Raw genomic sequence first — 19,298 nt, forward strand, 5'->3', positions numbered from 1 at the left:
TTGGCTTCGCTGTTTTTGATAGTCCGTCAGTCAATGCGGTAACCACGCAATTGATTCATTCAAATTTATACTGCTTGAACTTCATTGATACACCAAAGGAGCTGGACAATAAAATTGCTAGAATTTCGATAGAGGAAATTATTGATTTACCGTATTTCATTACGCGTGGAAGGAGATGAAAGGAAGGAAAACAAAACAATTGAGCCCCGCCATTTGTGTTCAAGATTTGTGTATGTGTGTGTGTCTGTATTTGTTATTAACTTGTGTCTATCACATATAATATTTATGTAACTCAACAGCTTTTATAAGGTAGTAATAATAACTGCATGGATAATCAACATGGTTATCAGGTCTTTTATTACTGAAAAGTATTGTAGTACAGGGTTAAAACGTACAAGTTTGAAGTTAGCAAGGTTAACGTAACGAAACATAAAACGAAAAAGCTCCATCCTGGAGTTTCAGAATATTACTTCACAGCCGTTGAATTTTCAAAACATCAGTTTCATCGCAGTTTTTATGAAATCGCACAAGTATATTCATAGAATTTATACCATTCCTTTATTTCTGCATCAATTAAAAATGTATGATATGTCGTCTTTTATATTTGGAGATATATATGTCACGTCAAAATCGACCAGAGCACCCCTTAAATTTTCGTCCAGTCGCTTGGAAAATAAAGCGGAACCGTTCCCCGCTGACCGAGAGGATTTGCAGATTAAGCATAACTGTTCTATAAGTGTTTCCCTTGGTTTGACCGTAACGCAGCTAGGCAAACGTTAAACAAGCGACGATCGAACGAAGAAACAAGCAGCTAGGTAGCCTATGGAGAGGTATTCGCCCGCGTGTCGAAACATAGAAGAGTTAGAACCTCGGGTTCATTCGAGGTCACGCGAAACAGCGTGTAATATGCGACAGGGAATTATCGATGCCGAGTGTCTGAAAACCGTCGAAATGAAATGAAGCCGTAAATCATTCTCAGCTACGTCGAGCCGAAGAAACGCCAGGAGCTGTGAACAAAGAGGCTCGAGGTGAATCGACTAGTTACGAAGAACCGTACATATTCTCCAATCACTTGATGAGTCGTCGTCCAGTTTCACGGACGCCGTTCGCTCTCTAGGAAGTTTGGATACTCAGTGATATTAATCCTGGCGATTTTTTCCGCTATCTCTCTCTCTCTCCCTATTTTAATTATCCTTGATATTGTACGCGCCTATTCAGTTTTTAATAAGCTGTGACCTATTTTCGTTAGTTAGAAGACGTGGGCAGAGGGGGGGGGGCGAGTACGTGCGTACGAACGACGAACGGACGGACGAGCGTGCGTGCATGCGTGCGTGCCTGCCTCTAACGCTGCGTGCCCTGTAAGCGTGTGTAACAAACGAATAGCGTAGTTTCTTTTTGTTATTGTTTCTGTTCTGCCTTAGTTTTACTCTCTGTTGGTTCTATTGTTTCTCATTTTCAGTTTCTCTGTTTCTTTTTTGCTCCCTTTCACAGTCTTCCGTTTTCGTCTTGCTCTCTTTTCACTAACGTTAAATGTAAATATACTCACGCTGGCCTACAGGATACATTTTTGGACGATGATATTCGGGTACGCGAAATGACGATTATCACTAATAAATTAAGTATAAAAAAAAGTTGTTTTTTGGTTTTTCACAACACAAAACCCACTTGGCCACACGACACTACTTCCCCCAGCCCAACACCACACTGCTCGGAGGCCAGGCGAGCCAGATAGTCCCTACCTTACTTTAGCAATGGCTGACACCAGCAAGCACCTTATTGGTCACTATTATATCAATTGTCTAGTGCCGCCAGGCTGTAAACCTGACGGATACAAAATACGAATATTGCTGCAACCTCTTGCCGCTTAATATGCACCAAGATATATACATGAAAAGTTATTTCAACTAATGCAAAATTTATTATTGTAATTCACATTTCAACAGTGTGTTAACTTCTCAGTCAATGAATAACTAAACGAACTTTTGGTCAGTCATTTCAACGATTATTATGTACAGTTTCTTTCAAGATGTATTAAATACGCGTTTTTTGTTCTTTTTTTTTCAATTTTTGTACGTAAAGTAATGGTAAAACAGAATTTGAACTGAAAAAACAATAAGGAAACAAACAATGAACATAGAGCTTGAATGGTACAGTAATGATTTTAATAAGAAAAAGTAAACTATCGGTAACTGTGTATATGAACACACATTGGGTTCAGCTTATCATGGAAAGTGGTTATTTTTCGCACTTGACATTGGCAGCTCTGACTATGGTGGTTGCGTGGAAAATACTGTTGGAATTACTGAACATAAGGCACTTTCCTTTTACGTCAATTTTCTGACTCAACACGACACAAAGTGATTTCATTGTCCTATTTCGTTGGATCTGACCAATGAAATCACTTGGTGTCAATTTGTGTCAAAAAATTGATGTAAAAGTAAAGCGCACCAAAGTGGTGAGGGTAGCGTAGAGAGAGATAGCTCAAAGGTCTAGTGACCATCTGTTTTTTTCTATTAGCTACTGCGCATGGTTGCACTGTCGAATCAAAAATGTTATCCACTGTGATATTCGCTGAACGACAAGGTGATCGAGTCGTGTTACTTTTTTGATGGCTGTACATGGAGCGAGCGAGAGAGGTCACCTTTCTTGCTTCACTCTCGGTGCGCCGAAGGCTTTTACTTCAGCTAGGATACCGATGCGCATTCCAGTTATATATATTTCAGTGGTTGCAAAGAGAATTCCAGCGTTACCAACGTAATACAATTGATAAGAACGTAATACTAGATGGCAGCAGCTGTCAGTTAGAGCTGTGAAAAATTCGCCGTTAACAAGAAGCTACGGTAGGGGTGGGCAACTTCTCGCCGTTCCCGCTGCGCCAAATTTGAGTGGTCGATTAAGCTTTTTACTCGAGTCAAGAGAAGATCGTCTGTTTTTTTTGTTTGATTGCCAGTGAAAAAGTACGGTTTATTGTTCTGCAAAGTTTGAAATTCGTTACTACAAGAATTATTCGACGCAGGACTTTATATTTTTCTGTTTGCGTCGAATACTCGAGGATTCTGTTGATCCTTAGGACTGGACCGATCACGATCTAGGCTACGGTTACCAAGGGAATAAGAATTGTTGGTAATGTCAGTAATCTGAATTACAGCTGTAAAGCAAATTTTAAGCAATATGTCAAATCATTTACTCTACTTGAACTTCTAAACCAACAACGAAAACAGGATTCTAACCGCAATTTTTCTTTAGAAAAAAGTGCCTTTAAAATTGTCAAGAAAATCTTACAATTTAAACTAGGATTGAGGGATTCATTGGAAAATTATAATTTTTGCCATGCAACACGTAGTTGAGTTCAATCTATGACACATCGCATGTACGAATGGATGAATTTGAAAGTTTGAAAATGAAACAAGATTTCTTGAATAAAGTTCTAAAGCCTGGCGAATTGTCAGGAGTATCAAACAGTGTGAAAAATATACATGTAGGCCATTTTATACATTTCGTACATACTAAATGTAATAAATGTAAAGAGTAAAAGACATTTTGTTCGAATATGTTTGCAGAACTGTTTTTCCTACATTCCTGACCATAACGAATTAAAATTTACCGCGAATTCTTATAGACGGTGCCACGAACATGGTGGCTTTGCAGTCGATACTCGAAAGATTGAAGTAGTCGTATATAGTACGATAAGGTACGAGTCGGAAAGTCGTCTGCGAGTAGGGGTTCGAGACTGTTGTTTTTCGTTTGGTTAACGAATATAAGAACGACTCATAATCAAGCAACATGTCGATCCCGCTGAGCGGTACGGTGAAGCGATCGGCCGGTGTCTACAGTGCGTTGAGCAAACAGTTGAGGGGGGTAAATTTGAAGCCTGTAAAGAAGATCTCCATCTCGTTTGACCCTTTCGGCAGCAAAACCGGACCGACGAGGTTAGTTGTCGACGATATTTAAGATCTGGATGGCATAGCCTGACGCGCATGTGTAATGTGCTTGGCACGTGACCAGCGACGCGACGTCAGTACGTGACGTTTAATTGACGCCGCCATCTTGAAACGCATGCGCATTGACATCATCACTGTAGCAGACGACGGTATACCGATTTACGTTAACGAAACAATTCTAAACCCGACACAGATACGCTGCGTATAAAAAAAAAAAAGAGGGGGAAGGCGGCGTTATTTTAACACCGGTATTGCAATACAGGCAGTGATCGAAGTGTTTAAGTATTTTCTCTAATCCGATGAACGGTAGTACGTAGACGTCCGGAGTTGATTGGTGTAACTCGACTAGTTTCAATTTCTGAAAATTAACCACGGAAATCGAAATTTCACGAAATATACCTTCAGGTATTACGATTTCCGACTAATTTTCACCGCACGTATCTAACACCTATTTTCACTCGCTGAAAACGAATCTTATTTATTTTTTTCATCCCGTTTCTTACACCGCCCCATCAATTTCTAGTGCAGACAATTAAATCCGGACTTGGTTGTAAACTATTTTCAAATTTCGAATCCTTTATTTTGGAACAAAATATTGCAGTGACGTCACTGTGTTCGTACTTGAAAATCGAACGTCCGTATCGTTTCAATATTTCGGTGTTCACACAGGAATTGAAGTATTACAAGTAAAGTTGTAGAACATATAATCAGTAGCTATCAATTTTGATACTGAATGAACATGTTTCTTTTTAGAGATTACTCAATTATGAGAGTATAATTTGTGCTGAGCATGATAGGGTTTAGAAACTGTAGTTTTGGGCAGAGTTTCGATCGAGGTGTTTGGAAATTTTTCGTTGCTGCATCAATTGTGATAAACACTAGAAATCGAACAGAAAATTTTTTTCGAGTCAGATTCAAAAATAGAATAAATACGAACAAATGGTTCCTCAGTTCTACAGAAACATTGTTATACTTCTCTTCGAGTCCTCCACATTATTTTAATCCATGTTAACTTATATCGTTTTGTCAATTTTCTTTATTTTTCTTTATGTACTTTTAGTTTCTGTTCAAATCATATATATAAATACTTTACTCTTGTTTATACTTTATTACATATGCACCTTTATGGTCTGTATTTACATATCGATTAAATGTTTATCTACACCTCTGTATTATAAAGAAACATGTGAATCAACAAAGAAATAAATTATTTTAGAAAGCTTAATTACCGCTTGATATTTTTTGATTAGCAAAACACATCTGGCATTTCTGATAACTCAATCGTTACTAAATTTTTGGTAAGTAAATTACTTGAATAAAAAATCAATTCCAAGGGTTAGAATTGGTCAAAAGAAAATAAAAACTTTGTGATGATGATCATGATGAAAATTGTTTAGCATCAGATACGACAATTTTTTGCATCAAAATATTCTCATCCCCGTGAAAGGTGATCAGAGTTTCAGATTTGCAGAAAGAAAATTAGATTTTCTTTGAAGAGTAAAAGAGAAAATTAAATAATTTTTCAACTCACCGCTGCATTGACCGCATCCGTAAGCCTTTCCTAGCATCGAGACTGCGGTTGTAATCCGTAGGGTGCTTAAGTCCGGCACCTGTATCGGTAGCTGCTGTTCCATTTGTGCCATTTTGTCTGTAACAAAATTTGAGAAAATGAGCATTTTATATTATTTTTATTACATACAACAATCACGCATACATACAAATCGCTTTTCTATACATCTTTCAATCTTTTCTTCGAAATGTTTATCGGAGATGAAATGCAAATTGTAAAGTTTATACCTCTTTTTTGTTTCATACAGATCGTTAATGTATTACCTGACTGGGCCAAAAATCGCAAACACTAATCCAAACTGTCGTGTGAAAGCTCAAGTACTATGCGATCGCTCTGAACCGTCTGTCACCTTCAATCTGAGTGAGTAGCGTGTCTTGTTTATTAATTTTTATTCCAGAAAAGATAGAGAAGATGAAATAATGATTCTGAAATTTGCCCGATCCTCAAACTATCACCTTCGATGATTATCAATTTTTCATTCTTGGTTACAGACAGCGGAGAAAACATCATTTTCAAAACTTCGAATCTGACGGTTTTGGAGCTCCTGCAGCTCTTCAACAAATACATAAGCAGTCAGGCGCCAGTCGAAGAACCGGTCGTTGAATTGAAAACTAAATCAGAAAAGAAGCGGCGATAGATAACCCTATCATTATAATAATTGCCGTCTGTATCTGATCCGATTCTTTCTCTTCTTGTTCATACATAGGACGTAATTATTAGACGTAAATAGAAAGTTAGAAAATATTATAATATTACAAAGTAAACGTGTGGACAAGAAAAAACAAACAAACTAAAAACAGAACAGAAAATATTCATTTGTAAGTAAAAAAAAATCCCTATTTCGTTTTCCACACGATCCGATATTTTTCTTCTTCTTCATCTACTTGTTTCTTCAAGTTTTCCAAATTTACGCTGTCAAGTCCAGGAGTGGTGTAAATTACAGTTTGAATCGTTTCGAGTGTTCTCGAATTTTCAATTTTCAATTTTTGTACCACCCAAAGTGAAACAAACGCTGGTGAAAATGGCCGGACGTTCAGGGAGTAACAACAAAGACTACAACATGAAACTTATCGACACGTTGTACAATCAGGTGCCTGCATTTACAGATGTTTTTGACGAGGAAACTTGGTACATATTTGTCGCATGTTTTGTTACCGGTACCTTGGTACTAGCCTTTATTTTGTCCAGATTCATTACTCTGAAACCGGTCGAATAAGTTTGCCTTCATCGTAACTGGCTTTTCACTAATTTTTAACGCTTAAGAAGTGACTTGATTGATGAAAATAATACTATACACCAAAATTTTTATTCGTGTCGTCAGGCTGGTAATTGAAAAAATTATACTTCAATTCCCGAAATTTCACAGATTTTCCAGAACTTTCAATCAATTTTGAACCACCTAATCCTATAAAATCCTATAAAAACAGCCATGGCGATATTTGTGGGAAATTTCAAAAATTTTAATCGTCTTCCTCCAGTTTACGAAATGATTAAGTTCTAATTTCTTCATGTCTCAAACAATGTTGCATCCTCTACAAGTTTTCCGACGATTTAATTACCATTATTCATTGTTGTCATTCTGACTCAAATCAATTGTTTTTCGATATTTTTCGATTTTATTTTTTGCTTTACGATGAAATGAAATAACACTGAATTCCACAAATTGATGCTATGAAAAAGTTTTGCCACGTAATTGTTTATCTATGAGAAATGATTTCGAATAAAATAAAAGGTATTGAAAACTTGTACTTATTTTCGAAAAAATAAGGCTTTGCAGTCTCATAAAAAATAAAACAATCGAAGTCACTTTGACTAACTTTAGTGAAAAGAGTGTCATTTCGACATGCATATATTTATATTATTTATACCTCTTGTGATTGGTAACTCTGTTTATATTTGAGTTACACCGTGATTCTCAAACATTATTCTAGTCCTAAATTTAAAAAATAAAATAACACACTACATGATTTATTGGTCCGTACTAAGGTACCGGCGTGAATTGACAGAGCGTATATTCAATTTCGTCTTTACAATGCGGCAGAAATTTTTCACCTTCAAACACAAGAATTTCTACTCGCTAAACGACAAGTTTCATCCCTTTTCGTCGTTTTAAATGAGTAAGTGATTTAATGACAAACGCATTTCTCTGCAGTAACAACAATACATCAATTTTTCAATTTTCTCGTCCCGATTACCTGTTTATCATTGTGATAAACTAATCGACATAAAATACCCTTATATTGTGTGGATTCTGTTGTTTTTATTGAATAAATGTTAACTACTATCAATGGATTCGAACAGGTTCATTTATTTCGGTAAATATATAATCGTCATATCTTCCCCTTATCCTCTCCATAATATATCGAGTGCTGTATTTGAATTTAGAATTTTTTATAACCATGTTCACTGATTTTATAAATTTACAACAAATACCACATTATCCAGGTTCCAGAAATTTAGAAAGTAGAAGTGTTTTCGAATCGAATTCGCCCAAGCTTTGCCAAGATGTATTTTATCGTTTTATCACGTGTCAAAGAAAATGTTAAGCATTTTGTCGCTCGTGCATGAATTCAGAAAAATATTTCCGACAATCCATAGCACAAAACGCTGACAAACATTTAAAAGCTGTAAAAAAAATTTGCACATGATGATTTTTTCAACATCGAACAAATGTTATACAAAAATATTGCAGTCAGGTTTATCATACTATTTTCCTACTATCAAAATTGTTGCGTAGAACATTTTTAGACGACATATTTTTTTAAATCAAAATGGCCGGTAAGGAATTTTCAACACTACAAAATGTCTGCAGTGAAGGAATTTTACTAGCCTTGAAGCAGACCGAAATTGCAAAAATTGCGCATTTCACTCACGGTATATTTGCAGTGGACAGAACCATGATCACTGTGTGACGGATATAAGACTGGTATAACTGGTAAGTCTTCGCAGAGAAATGATTTGAAGTAGCTCAATTTTCGTTTGGAACAAACAGCGACTTATAAAACTAACCGCATCTTCGTGACGGTAAAAAACATCGCGACTGTCGTTCTCTTTTGGTAAGTGCTATTTTTCACATTACGAATGCAGTATACTATAAACTCTAAAACTTGAAATAAAACACTAAACAGCAACTCAGCTACATTTTATCGTGAGCACTGCACATATTATAACAGAAGTTCCAAAGAGGTGATGATGGAAGTTTTATTTATGAAAAGAAGAAAACAATAAATAAATAAAAAATTCCGCAGTCCGTTATCGTACGTCAGAATATACCGTATAATCTGTGTGGTGAACCACGGCAGATTTCCGTGCTCGGTGAATTCCGGTTAAATAACTTTTATCGCGTCGATGTACTGCGCGCATATATTATTAAATAAAATCTCGTCGACAATTCGCGTTCTCATTTTTTGCTTTATAGATTATTATTTAGGTATTTATATGGTAAATACACATATGTTTATTAAATTGTTCCGCGTCGATGCGGATGAACATGAAGATGATAGTCTCACAATTATGCAGGTACGCTGTTGATGCTGAAGATGAAGCAGGGTTCGTACGCACAGGGAAAACCCGGAAAACCGGGAAAACTCGGGGAGTTTCTTACAGCAGGGAAAAGTCAGGGAATTTCGAAAATAAGACTGGAATTTTAAGTTTCTTGAGGAAATAAACTCGTTCTTTTATACGTACATTACTTGCTATTAAACTTCCTTTCGTTTTTTTATCTTACTGAAAATTGCTGGCTGTTGTTTGTAAATTAGTAGTCGGACAGTAAATTAATTACTAGATAATATTGAAGGTATTAGTATTAATATGCGAAAAAAATTGTCATTAATCAGCGGAATATTTCTTGGAAGGTTACTGAAAAAAATCCTATTTTCAAGCTGGAACACCTGGAAAAGTCAGGGAATTTCGGGTTTCAAAAAACGTGCGAACCCTGTGAAGAGAACCTCGGAGATGTGGATGAGCAGTGTGTAAAGATGAGGATGAATCTTCCATGATATGCCGATACAGAGACACTGATGATGATGAAGAGGATGATGTAAATCTCGGAAATGTCGCGTTGCTCAAGTTATGAAGTGATCTGTGAATCTGTGCATACACCACTGTTGATAAAAATACATCGTTTTCAGTAATTTTCCATTATCCTTCAAGGTGTAATAATAGACCGGAAACCGTACGTTGTATAATTTGTCCGTACCTTAGCACGATGTTAAAATTGATAGTGCTTTGCGCAATATCTTGCGACTAAAGTAAGTAGAAAATATTTTATCGTATTTAACCTACGTTACAGTTGCACCGATCAAAATGGTGATTGAAACACGTCAACATAACTGCCATTCATACGTTTCGAATCCTAATTCGGCTGTATCATAATTTGAAGTGTTCACCAAGTACCAAGCAATATTTTAGACCAATCTGACTGGCGGCAAGAATATTTTAACTATCATTCCACTTTCGATGCGGGCACAAGAACGAAAAAAATGGAGAATTCAGTAATTGAGATTGAATCCTAGGTTAAGTACAGTTGTTAAAAAAAGTTTCTAATTTACCTAGTGTTGAATATTGAAAGGTCTTATTCGGCTCCAGAATCGTGTACCATATAAATATAAGTATAACAATTAATACTTGAGCAATTCTGATGTCAATGAGAAGCTCCGCCCATAGAAAGAGGGAGGGGGGGGGGGCGAGCCGTAAAGGTGATTGGAAAATTTTTGTAAGCATACCATCTTCCGGTGATTTAAAAAAATGAAACGAGAGAGCAATCGAAAAAATTTTCGTAATAATAATTACGTTACACATTCTTTGGTGTTATCTGTATTTATTTTAATTCATTTCCTCTCCGCAGTATTGGTGCAAATTTATTAATAACAAAAAATTGTCTTCTCATGGGGACATATATGAATGAAATGTACTAAAATAAACGCTGGTTTATTCTAGGCGAAGAGTCGCTCCTTGGTGGCGTAAATTATAGCACCATATATATATAATATTTAAAAAACGTACACATAAGATATCGATACTAGTTCGTTCAGTACGAATTTATTTATTTATAACACAGAAATATCTCAAAAGATTGCATATTACAATAATTTTATTTATATCGAATCGATACTGAACGAACTAGTATCGATATCTTATGTGTACATTTTTTAAATATTATGTTTTGATTGATTATGATTGATTTTGTTGTGATTAAAAACGTTCAACAGCATCTAAATCGAATTATTGTTTCAAAATAATAGGATGGTAGAACTGAACTCTCATCAAATCTAGTATGGAGGACCTTATTATTTCATCTGTATATTGAATACCAATATACAATAGCTTCGGAAAGTTAAGTAAAAAATGGACTCATAAACTAGATTTAAAAGATCAAAATTTCTCCAATGATGAAAAAAAATTGATAATTAAATTTAAGTTCATGCTTACAGCCACGTCTTCCTCTTAACGGGCATAGGTGGAACTTCGCGTAGATTTTTTTTCATCATTTGGAAACGTTTTGGAGGGCGGCGCGATCAATTTTTTTTTTTTTGACCCATACTAAGGGCCACCCTAATATACATATATATTAACGTACTTGTACGGTGATTTACGTTTTCGCAGTATTGTTCAGGTAATTGAAGAGATTTACGTCACGTCTGCACCGCGATATCATTCGTACGTTAAAAAAATTACCTCTCAATCGTTCAGTACGATCGATAACATATCTTGTTTACGAAATAAAGTATATGTTGATATCCACGTAATATACATAATATATAATGTAACGGGAAATTACGCACCCTTTCAATTATCATTATCCAAACCCTCATCCATCGTGTTCTAAAATGTTAATGGAACAACTTATCACGGTTGCAACAATTTTGATACTGCAGTTGCTGATCATTAACAAGGTAATTGAATGACAGTGAAAAACATTGACTTCTCATGGTGTTATCATCCAACTAACAATTGAGGATTTCATGATTTTAAATTTGATGTCAAATCTTTGTTACAGTGCAAATGCGAGTTTGCTTCGAATGTCTTTATCGGAACTATTCCTTTTCTTTTCCACGAAAACGATCATAATCTGTTGGTCTGATCTACACTATACGTCTATACTATCTTTCAAGCAGTGAGCGTAGCGTTGAACCGTTTCATAAAATCTATCGACACTCGCGTGACTATCATGCCACAATTTTGCATGGTGTGCAAAAATAACCTACGTAAGTGATGTCAAGGAACTTTAGTGAATTATAGTAACACTAAGATACCAGATTTACCTTGAACTCTTCGGTAGCGTTTTCCGTATCGAGGTCTTGAGCACGTATAATTAGTGTTTACTAGTTACTGCAGGCATCTCATTTTACACGCTATCGGTGACTGAATCATCCTCAGAGTGAGACGCAAACATTGAACATATAACTTTACGAGAAATGGCATATGTATTTTGAAACGAAGACTAATAAATACGTCATTGCATTGGTTAGAGAATATTAATCACACTTTATATGTATTACATACCGGTATCAGCAATGAAATCATTTTCTTCAGTATATGACATTGCTGCACTGTCATAGTAATATTTATATAAAATATACTGTTAAGATTTAAACATCACGCAAAATGAACATCATTTCATTTAACTTCATATTATGTACTCCAATAATTATTTACCCCTCCCACTTCAACAAACTTTCTAATTTCACTTCTTACACTAGCGAGGTTCGGCACATGACTAGAGGATGCCGATATTTCGCTATTAAAGGTTACACGTCATTGTTTCTAAAAGTCTAAATCGAGAATTTTGAATAAACGGATTTCACCTTAAATCCTGAATCGACTTTCCGGTCCAATAACAAATGCTTCCCAAACCTTTCCGAGTCACTAACTCAATTATTTGAGATTGCAACCCCGAAAATTCGTGTCAACTACATCGCCGCCAAAAACAGTTTGACAGCGGAAAATTCGGGATGGACAGCATTCACGAACAACCGTTAGGGTTCGCGCATGCGCAGTTGACTTTCAATTTTCCAAAATATTGTCGGTATATAACTATATATATACGGTACAAGGGTAATTTTCCCAGAATAGTCAAATAACGGAAAATTCATCTAACGGTAAATATGATTGTTTATCGGAGTTCAAGGCATGTGTAACACTAATTATCTTTTTCGGGTCAAATACTACGTTAAAATTGACATGAATGTTTATTTTCAGAACTGCCTATATAAGAGAACTGTGAAGTATGCCTCAATTTTCTACAAACATTTGCATTATGTATGTGATCAGCTTATCTAGATGACACATTTGATATCGTAGTCCAACATCTGCACAATCTACTTATCTGCGCAAGATATTGTACATACATTCGATTGATTGCGAACAGATAGAGAGACGTTAAATCGACTGTGATATTTGTCACGATATTCGAATTCAACTGTTTACATGAAATTACAAACGTTGTTTGTCACGCATACTTTTTCAATCATTCTATAAACTGTAATAATAGTTTTCTTAGGGAGAAATAAATCAAACAATGATAATGATAACAAATAGTATTGACCCCGCAAATAAAATATACCGCGAGCATTTCTACACCAACTCAACCACTTTTTTTTTCTATACTCTCGGATCTGTTTCATAATTGGTTATATGCGGTAGTACTACTCAAAGGTAGCCCTGTGAATTTTTTCATGGATATATCATGGAAAGTTGAAGTGTGACAAAAAAAATGTTAATATAAAAAAGCTGTGTTTTTCCATGAACTATTTCATGCAATATACATCATACTTTTGATGGTATCTAAAAGGCTATTTTAGCGAAAACAACGGAAATATTTTTTTTCTTTCAATGCGAAACCTTTGATTTCGCTATAAATTTTACAGGGTATTTGGCAGTGTATTGGAAACGTAGAATAACTGGGATCGTGGAACTCGCTATTCTTCTCGAGTAGAATAAATATTTTACCGAGAAAGGTAAATTAAGGAGGGAAATCAGTTTAGACCGATCGAAAAATCGTCTTTTTTTTATTGCATGAACCGTTAGTATAACTATTCAAGAATATGTGGTCAAAATTTCAAAGCAAAATTCCCATTAGTTCGAATGCAATGAGCACTTAAGTGACCGCCCTTCGGTTCTGTGAAGAAGCGCAGGGTAAATATAACGGAGCGGTCGCCCAGGCCCTTCTTTTCCAACTACCTGCCTCAATACCGCTGTGCTATTGAATAATAGAATGACGCGTATGAGCAAGAAGAGGGATTGCTATATGGTGCTGGAATAGCTGATTAACCGGTGAGCATTTTTTATAATTAATTACTGACTTGAATTTCTCGTTTTCGCTACATTTTATTTCAAACGCGTTTTTCTCGAAACGACTTTTTTTCGACTAGCGTACATTCTAGCTAAAAAAGTTATTGATCAATCGTTCTGAAATTTGGTGTAGATATTCTTTATTCAATTCCACGTAACATGAACCAAATTCGGGGATTATATTGTTATTAAAAATATATGTTTTTATGCAAGAAAGATGAAAAAATGTAGTATAAAAACATGACATTGTGTTCAAACACCTCAAAAACATGAAATTTTCAATTTGTTTGATCAAAATTAGGTTCATATTCTTAGAAAATATGTTTTTAATGAAAAAAAAAAATCCTGATGATTACAGATAAAAATTGCGACGTCAGGGATGTACGCCAGCCAAATGCTCGGATGGCAATCGCCCGTGGACTGCACGCGGTAACTCCACTATTTCCGGCGGAAATCGTTTGAAAAAATTTTAAAGTGTACTTGAAAATATAAATAAAATATCCTCCAAGTTTAAACAATTTGTGATTATTCCTTGCTGGTTAAAAAAAATCATGAAAAACAGCAAAATTTCGACCTCATAAACCGGTTTCCCCCCTTAAGGTACATTTGACTTCTTCTTTTCCATGAACTATTTAGCACTAAAACTACCGAGGTAAAATGTAATGTGAAATAGAAATCTTTAAATGAAATTGTCTCACATGTACCTTAATTCACCTTTCTCGGGTCAAATATTTTTTCTACTCGGCAAAAATGTCGAGCTCCACGATGCCAATTGTTTTATACGTTGCCAATACACTGCCAAATACCCTGTCAAATTTATGGCGAAATCAAAGGCGTCGCATTAGAAGAAAAGAAAATTATGTAATTTTTTTAGCTGAGAATTGCCTTTTTGAAAATAGCCATCAAAAATATAACATATACTTCAATTTTCCGTGATATACGGGTTTAAAAAAAAAAAAAACATTTCCGAAACTAGTAATTTAAAAAATCTGAAAAAATTTACAGGGAGTACCTTTAAGTAGTACTACTATATAATCAATTATGAAACAGACCGGAGAGGATAAAAAAAATGGCCGAGTTGGCGGAGAACGCCTCATACGTGCTGTATGCATGTGAACTGCTGCATAGATCTGCCCACATGTGAAAAAATTTATCTGCACGTACAATTACGTACATACATCGCTATCGCAGTACAGAAATAAATGTATAATGTACAAACATTGAGAACACATAATAATAATGAGCGAGAGATAAACAGTTACTCACCCCTTTCCTATACGTTTTCAACTGTATATGGTATTTCAAACGTAATAGCTGCAGTATAGTAACGGTGGTCGTATAGCGATGGTACTATCGTATCGTATCACAGGACGATGGGACTCCTGCCAAATAATTATTATGTAATTGCTGATTCACGAGTACGAGAAAAGAGTTCGGACAATTAACTACGAGTCGGTCGGCGGGGGGTTCGAATGGATGGAATGAGAGGTAGAACGAGTTATTGCAGCATTGTTGCTAATCAGGGCATATTGTATAAATGAATTATATATGTATACATTGTAATACAACTGTTGCCCGGTGATAATTATATATTTATACAGTGTATTACGTATAAATGCTCGGACTACAAATAGAAGATTGCAGTGTATTTATAATTTTCATTTTGGTCCTTGGGTATAACGAATCCCGCGAGTATAATGATAAAACGACATCCTCACATAGCGTATAATACAACGTTTTTCTCAAATATGCAATGCGGATTGTATGATTTGTCGCTGTGATGGTACGTAGATCTCGGTGACAAATAATTCATTATTGAATTATCACTGATACGAACAGAAAGTAAATTCCCGGGGTTCGAAGGTTCTTCGTGACGTTTTAAAAGACGGTTGTACGTTGGAATCCAACAAAACGACTCTAAGTCGTTATAAAAGTATCACATGACAGAACAAAAATATCACCTTGGTATCCAAAAGACGGTGTAAAGGCGTTTAATGAAGACAACTTACGTTAGTCGTCTAAAGGACATCACATGCGGAAAGCCAAAAGACCTCGTAACGCCATTTTTTAACGACGGCGTATTTCTTTTCACTTGGTATCGAAGTGTGATGGGATTCGTTGTTATGGACAGGACTTTCGATCACGTACATATTAAAATATCGAACATAGCAAATGAAAGATGTCGAATTAATGATCGCTTAAAAGACATGAAAAGTGATTTTCGATTCTTGGAATCGGTAAAACGGTAGAACAGAGAGGAAGAAAAAGCACAAGAAAAAAAAATCCAGGATCCCAAAACCCTCTGATGTTTATAAATAAATGTATTTACACAAATATACAATACGTGCACAGGCACAAAATGAGCGGATAGAGCCGTTGCATTCCACCGACTCGCGTTAATGCAGAAGCCAATTGGAAATGCTTGTCAAGATTGTGTGTGAAATGGTACAGATATTATATCATGCACATTGTACATGTATGCATAATCTACGTGCAATAAGTCGTTGGATTGCGGCGATTCGTGCCTTCTCTCCTGCTTCGTTCCGCAAGCACGACAAAACCTCTTGCTGGAAGATAGAGGAGGTATGTTTTATGGGAGGATATACATACGCGCGGGGACTACTTTCTCCGTGTTCATACGCTGCGTGTGTGGGTGAACATTTCGGTACGTAAAATAAAATAGTGCCTTCGGCGTCTGGATGTTGGAAACAAGTATTAACCGCGGTGTATACTCGGTTGATTTTTCCCTGCGGATTTTGTGCCTGCGGCCCGGTTTAAACGAAACTCTCGGCAAAGAAGAGTGGGGAAGGCGCGCATCGGCGTGTAATCTTAACCTAACCTAAGCATGCATGTACGTACAGTAATGTTCGTTAGTGCCTTGGGATTCCGGCTAACTTGTTTTTGGTAGGAAACAAAATGCGAGCTCGACTCTATACGACTTGTGTGATAATGACTGGCGATGCAGCCGACGTGAGAAATTGGGAGCCATTGTCACATGCGTAACTCGTATAGAATAGAACTCGCATTTTGTTTCGGACCGAAAACAATTTAGCCGGAAGCCCAAGGCACTAATGAACATTACTGTACGCGTATATGTACGCATTTGCATTTTGCATGTGTATGTCGGCGCACAAAGATAGCAGGATTGGATGTGAAGTATATCTACTTGTTTCTTGTAATATCTATTTACGTTCTGTGTTGTACGTACGTATGCTTGTAAAAATGATTAAAGGTGCTATTTTTGCATTTGCTTATTGTCGTTTATTTATACAATGAACCAGATATACCGTGTGAGGACGATTACGCTGAAACTGATCTTGATGCCGATGCTATAGTACTATGAAATGTCGATGATTACGGAGAAAGCGTAGATCATAAAAAACGGAAGTAGAGTTATACTTGCCGAATTATGACACTGAGATCTCGAAAAAGTTTTATGGCCTAACTCGATACTACATATAAGACGCCTTCGGAACCAAACTTCATTTTTTATGTCGTATGGGATTGAACAAAGGAAGAACGAATAAAATGATTGTAATCAACGTGGATAAAATTTACAATGAATACTAAATTACATGTTGATTTCGGTCGTAACATCTTAATATTTATCAGATGTACATTTTCGACAGGGTATTGCAAAAAACGGCTTAACAGCCCCATTCTATACGCAATTCTAAACAAAAACATGCGAACTCATCATCATTTCACACAGAAATAAGCGTTTTCGCGTTTGAGATGTGTGGGCTTCGATATTTGGCGATATATATACTCCACCGTCGAAATCGACCAGGGCACCCCTTAACCGTATATATGTATGTACTGTCTTTTCTTTGTATTCATCCCATTGTGTAATCCAAGCACCTAATTTTTGACTGCTTACTTGTACAGAGGCATGTATTACGAAAATAGAATTTCTTTCGACATTCAAAATTGACTTCACTTTACTCTTTAGTTTTCTGATGAGTAATAATGAAAGGTAAAATAATAATAATAATAATGTTATTCTAATGTACAACCGACGTAGTTGCAACAGCTGCGGTAAAAAGTACGAATACATAATGACCTGCATTGACACGCCTGTTGTATGTTGTATGTTTACATTTTATGTACGTAATCTACGCACCGTGTCTGCAATATGCAAAAAGAATTTTAGGTATTGAAATGATCACGTAATTTGATGCAATTATTGAAATTCAATGCGATTATTGGGATCCACATTACACAAATCTATGAATTTTCTTGCTTTCTGAATTGTTGTTTATAATACATCATAACTACTTGAAAATTGGATGATAACGCTCGATCAGTTTGGAAATTTTTAAGATCTCGGATTAATTGAATAAAAAGAAGTCGTTTGGTGTGAAAAATACGTCAGCCTTATACTCGATCTTTGTGTATTGGTTTTTTCACTTGTTCGAAACGGATCGCTCAATTTTTAATTTTATTGACGTTAGATTCGAGGGAAAGAATTTCTTCCGCTGCGAAATCGAGACTATTTTGCTTTTTACATTCGTCTCCTCGCTTGTTCGAAGTAAGCAGTCAACTTTTAAAATCATGTATTCGGGATCATGGCAGGAAGAGGATTTGTCTTGAGTTAGTAATTAATCAAATTGACTCAATTTTATGTTTATTCGAAATGTATTGATCGATTCGAAATTTGCCAGACTTCAAAACAGAAAAACGATGATTACTTTCTATCCCTGGTAAAAATGACCAATCGTTAAATACGATTCTATTTGTATTTGTGTACTTACATTTGTGTAATTGTACAACAACATTCCGGATACATTTCGAATACAACAAAAACCGTTCACATCCCCGAAAAAGACAGTCTGTATTAATTTTTCCTACATTTTTACAAGGATACGCCATCCATAATACTGCCTTTTTATGTCGTTTTTTCACTCATTCGGAAAGAACCGCGGGTCAGTTTCAAAGATTGCATAGTTGAAATCACTAAGAAGTAATGACAGTTGATATGCAATATCAATTTCGCTAATTAAGTCACAAATTTTACAGTTTTTCGATAGGGCAGAAAAAAACTTTTTCTCTTAAATTGCACAATTTCAAATCGCACGAAGATAATACATTTTTATGCAAAATCAAGCACATTCAACACTTTTTAACGCGTGTCTATCACTCATCCAAAACCCACTGATTGATTCGAAATCTCAAATATATCGGATGACATGAACGAGAAGAATACGCCGTGTGATAGGTAATTTTCGTTCATTTGTTATCAAATCCGAACTGTTCAAAAATGGAACGGGCTACATTTGATCCACGATTTTATTAATCACCAACATCATCACTGTGATTCGACACGAAACGAGCCAGCTCAGTTTCATTGGGCTCTACAATTACACGCATAATTCCTTGTCGCGATTTTCACATAGGTATGTATAATAACCATGATATGAATCTACGCACATATCGTTGAAATTATCATTGTTATTATCATCGTTGCTGTCATCATTGCGATCATCGCCATCGCA

The 19,298-nt window shown here is 35.8% G+C and overlaps 3 protein-coding genes across 10 annotated transcripts in view; 2 read left to right on the top strand and 1 right to left on the bottom strand.

The window, feature by feature from the left end:
• The window catches only part of LOC124183476 (protein argonaute-2), a 34,841-nt gene that overhangs the window by 14,285 nt on the left and 1,258 nt on the right, over positions 1-19,298 (bottom strand). For 5 of the 8 annotated variants that reach the window (XM_046572019.1, XM_046572020.1, XM_046572023.1 and 2 more), the window contains exons 2-3: positions 15,070-15,185; positions 5,473-5,589 (exon numbers count right to left, since the gene is read on the bottom strand). In XM_046572019.1, the coding sequence (XP_046427975.1) occupies positions 5,473-5,584 (112 nt within the window). In that variant the 5' untranslated portion in view covers positions 5,585-5,589; positions 15,070-15,185. Of the gene's footprint in view, positions 1-1,546; positions 1,894-5,472; positions 5,590-15,069; positions 15,186-19,298 lie in introns of those variants that run through there. The other 3 variants (XM_046572022.1, XM_046572021.1, XM_046572024.1) reach the window with 2 other exon arrangements.
• On the top strand, positions 3,677-6,555 carry LOC124183478 (39S ribosomal protein L53, mitochondrial). The gene is made up of 3 exons (XM_046572030.1): positions 3,677-3,929; positions 5,759-5,871; positions 6,003-6,555. Exons 1-3 carry the CDS (start codon positions 3,784-3,786, stop codon positions 6,146-6,148), a joined length of 405 nt encoding a protein of 134 aa, XP_046427986.1. The 5' UTR covers positions 3,677-3,783; the 3' UTR covers positions 6,149-6,555.
• LOC124183479 lies at positions 6,533-7,803 on the top strand. The gene has a single exon (XM_046572031.1). It carries the CDS (start codon positions 6,533-6,535, stop codon positions 6,725-6,727), a length of 195 nt encoding a protein of 64 aa, XP_046427987.1. The 3' UTR covers positions 6,728-7,803.

The sequence above is a fragment of the Neodiprion fabricii genome, chromosome 5 (assembly GCF_021155785.1).
Source record: "Neodiprion fabricii isolate iyNeoFabr1 chromosome 5, iyNeoFabr1.1, whole genome shotgun sequence".
Classification (NCBI taxonomy): domain Eukaryota; kingdom Metazoa; phylum Arthropoda; class Insecta; order Hymenoptera; family Diprionidae; genus Neodiprion; species Neodiprion fabricii.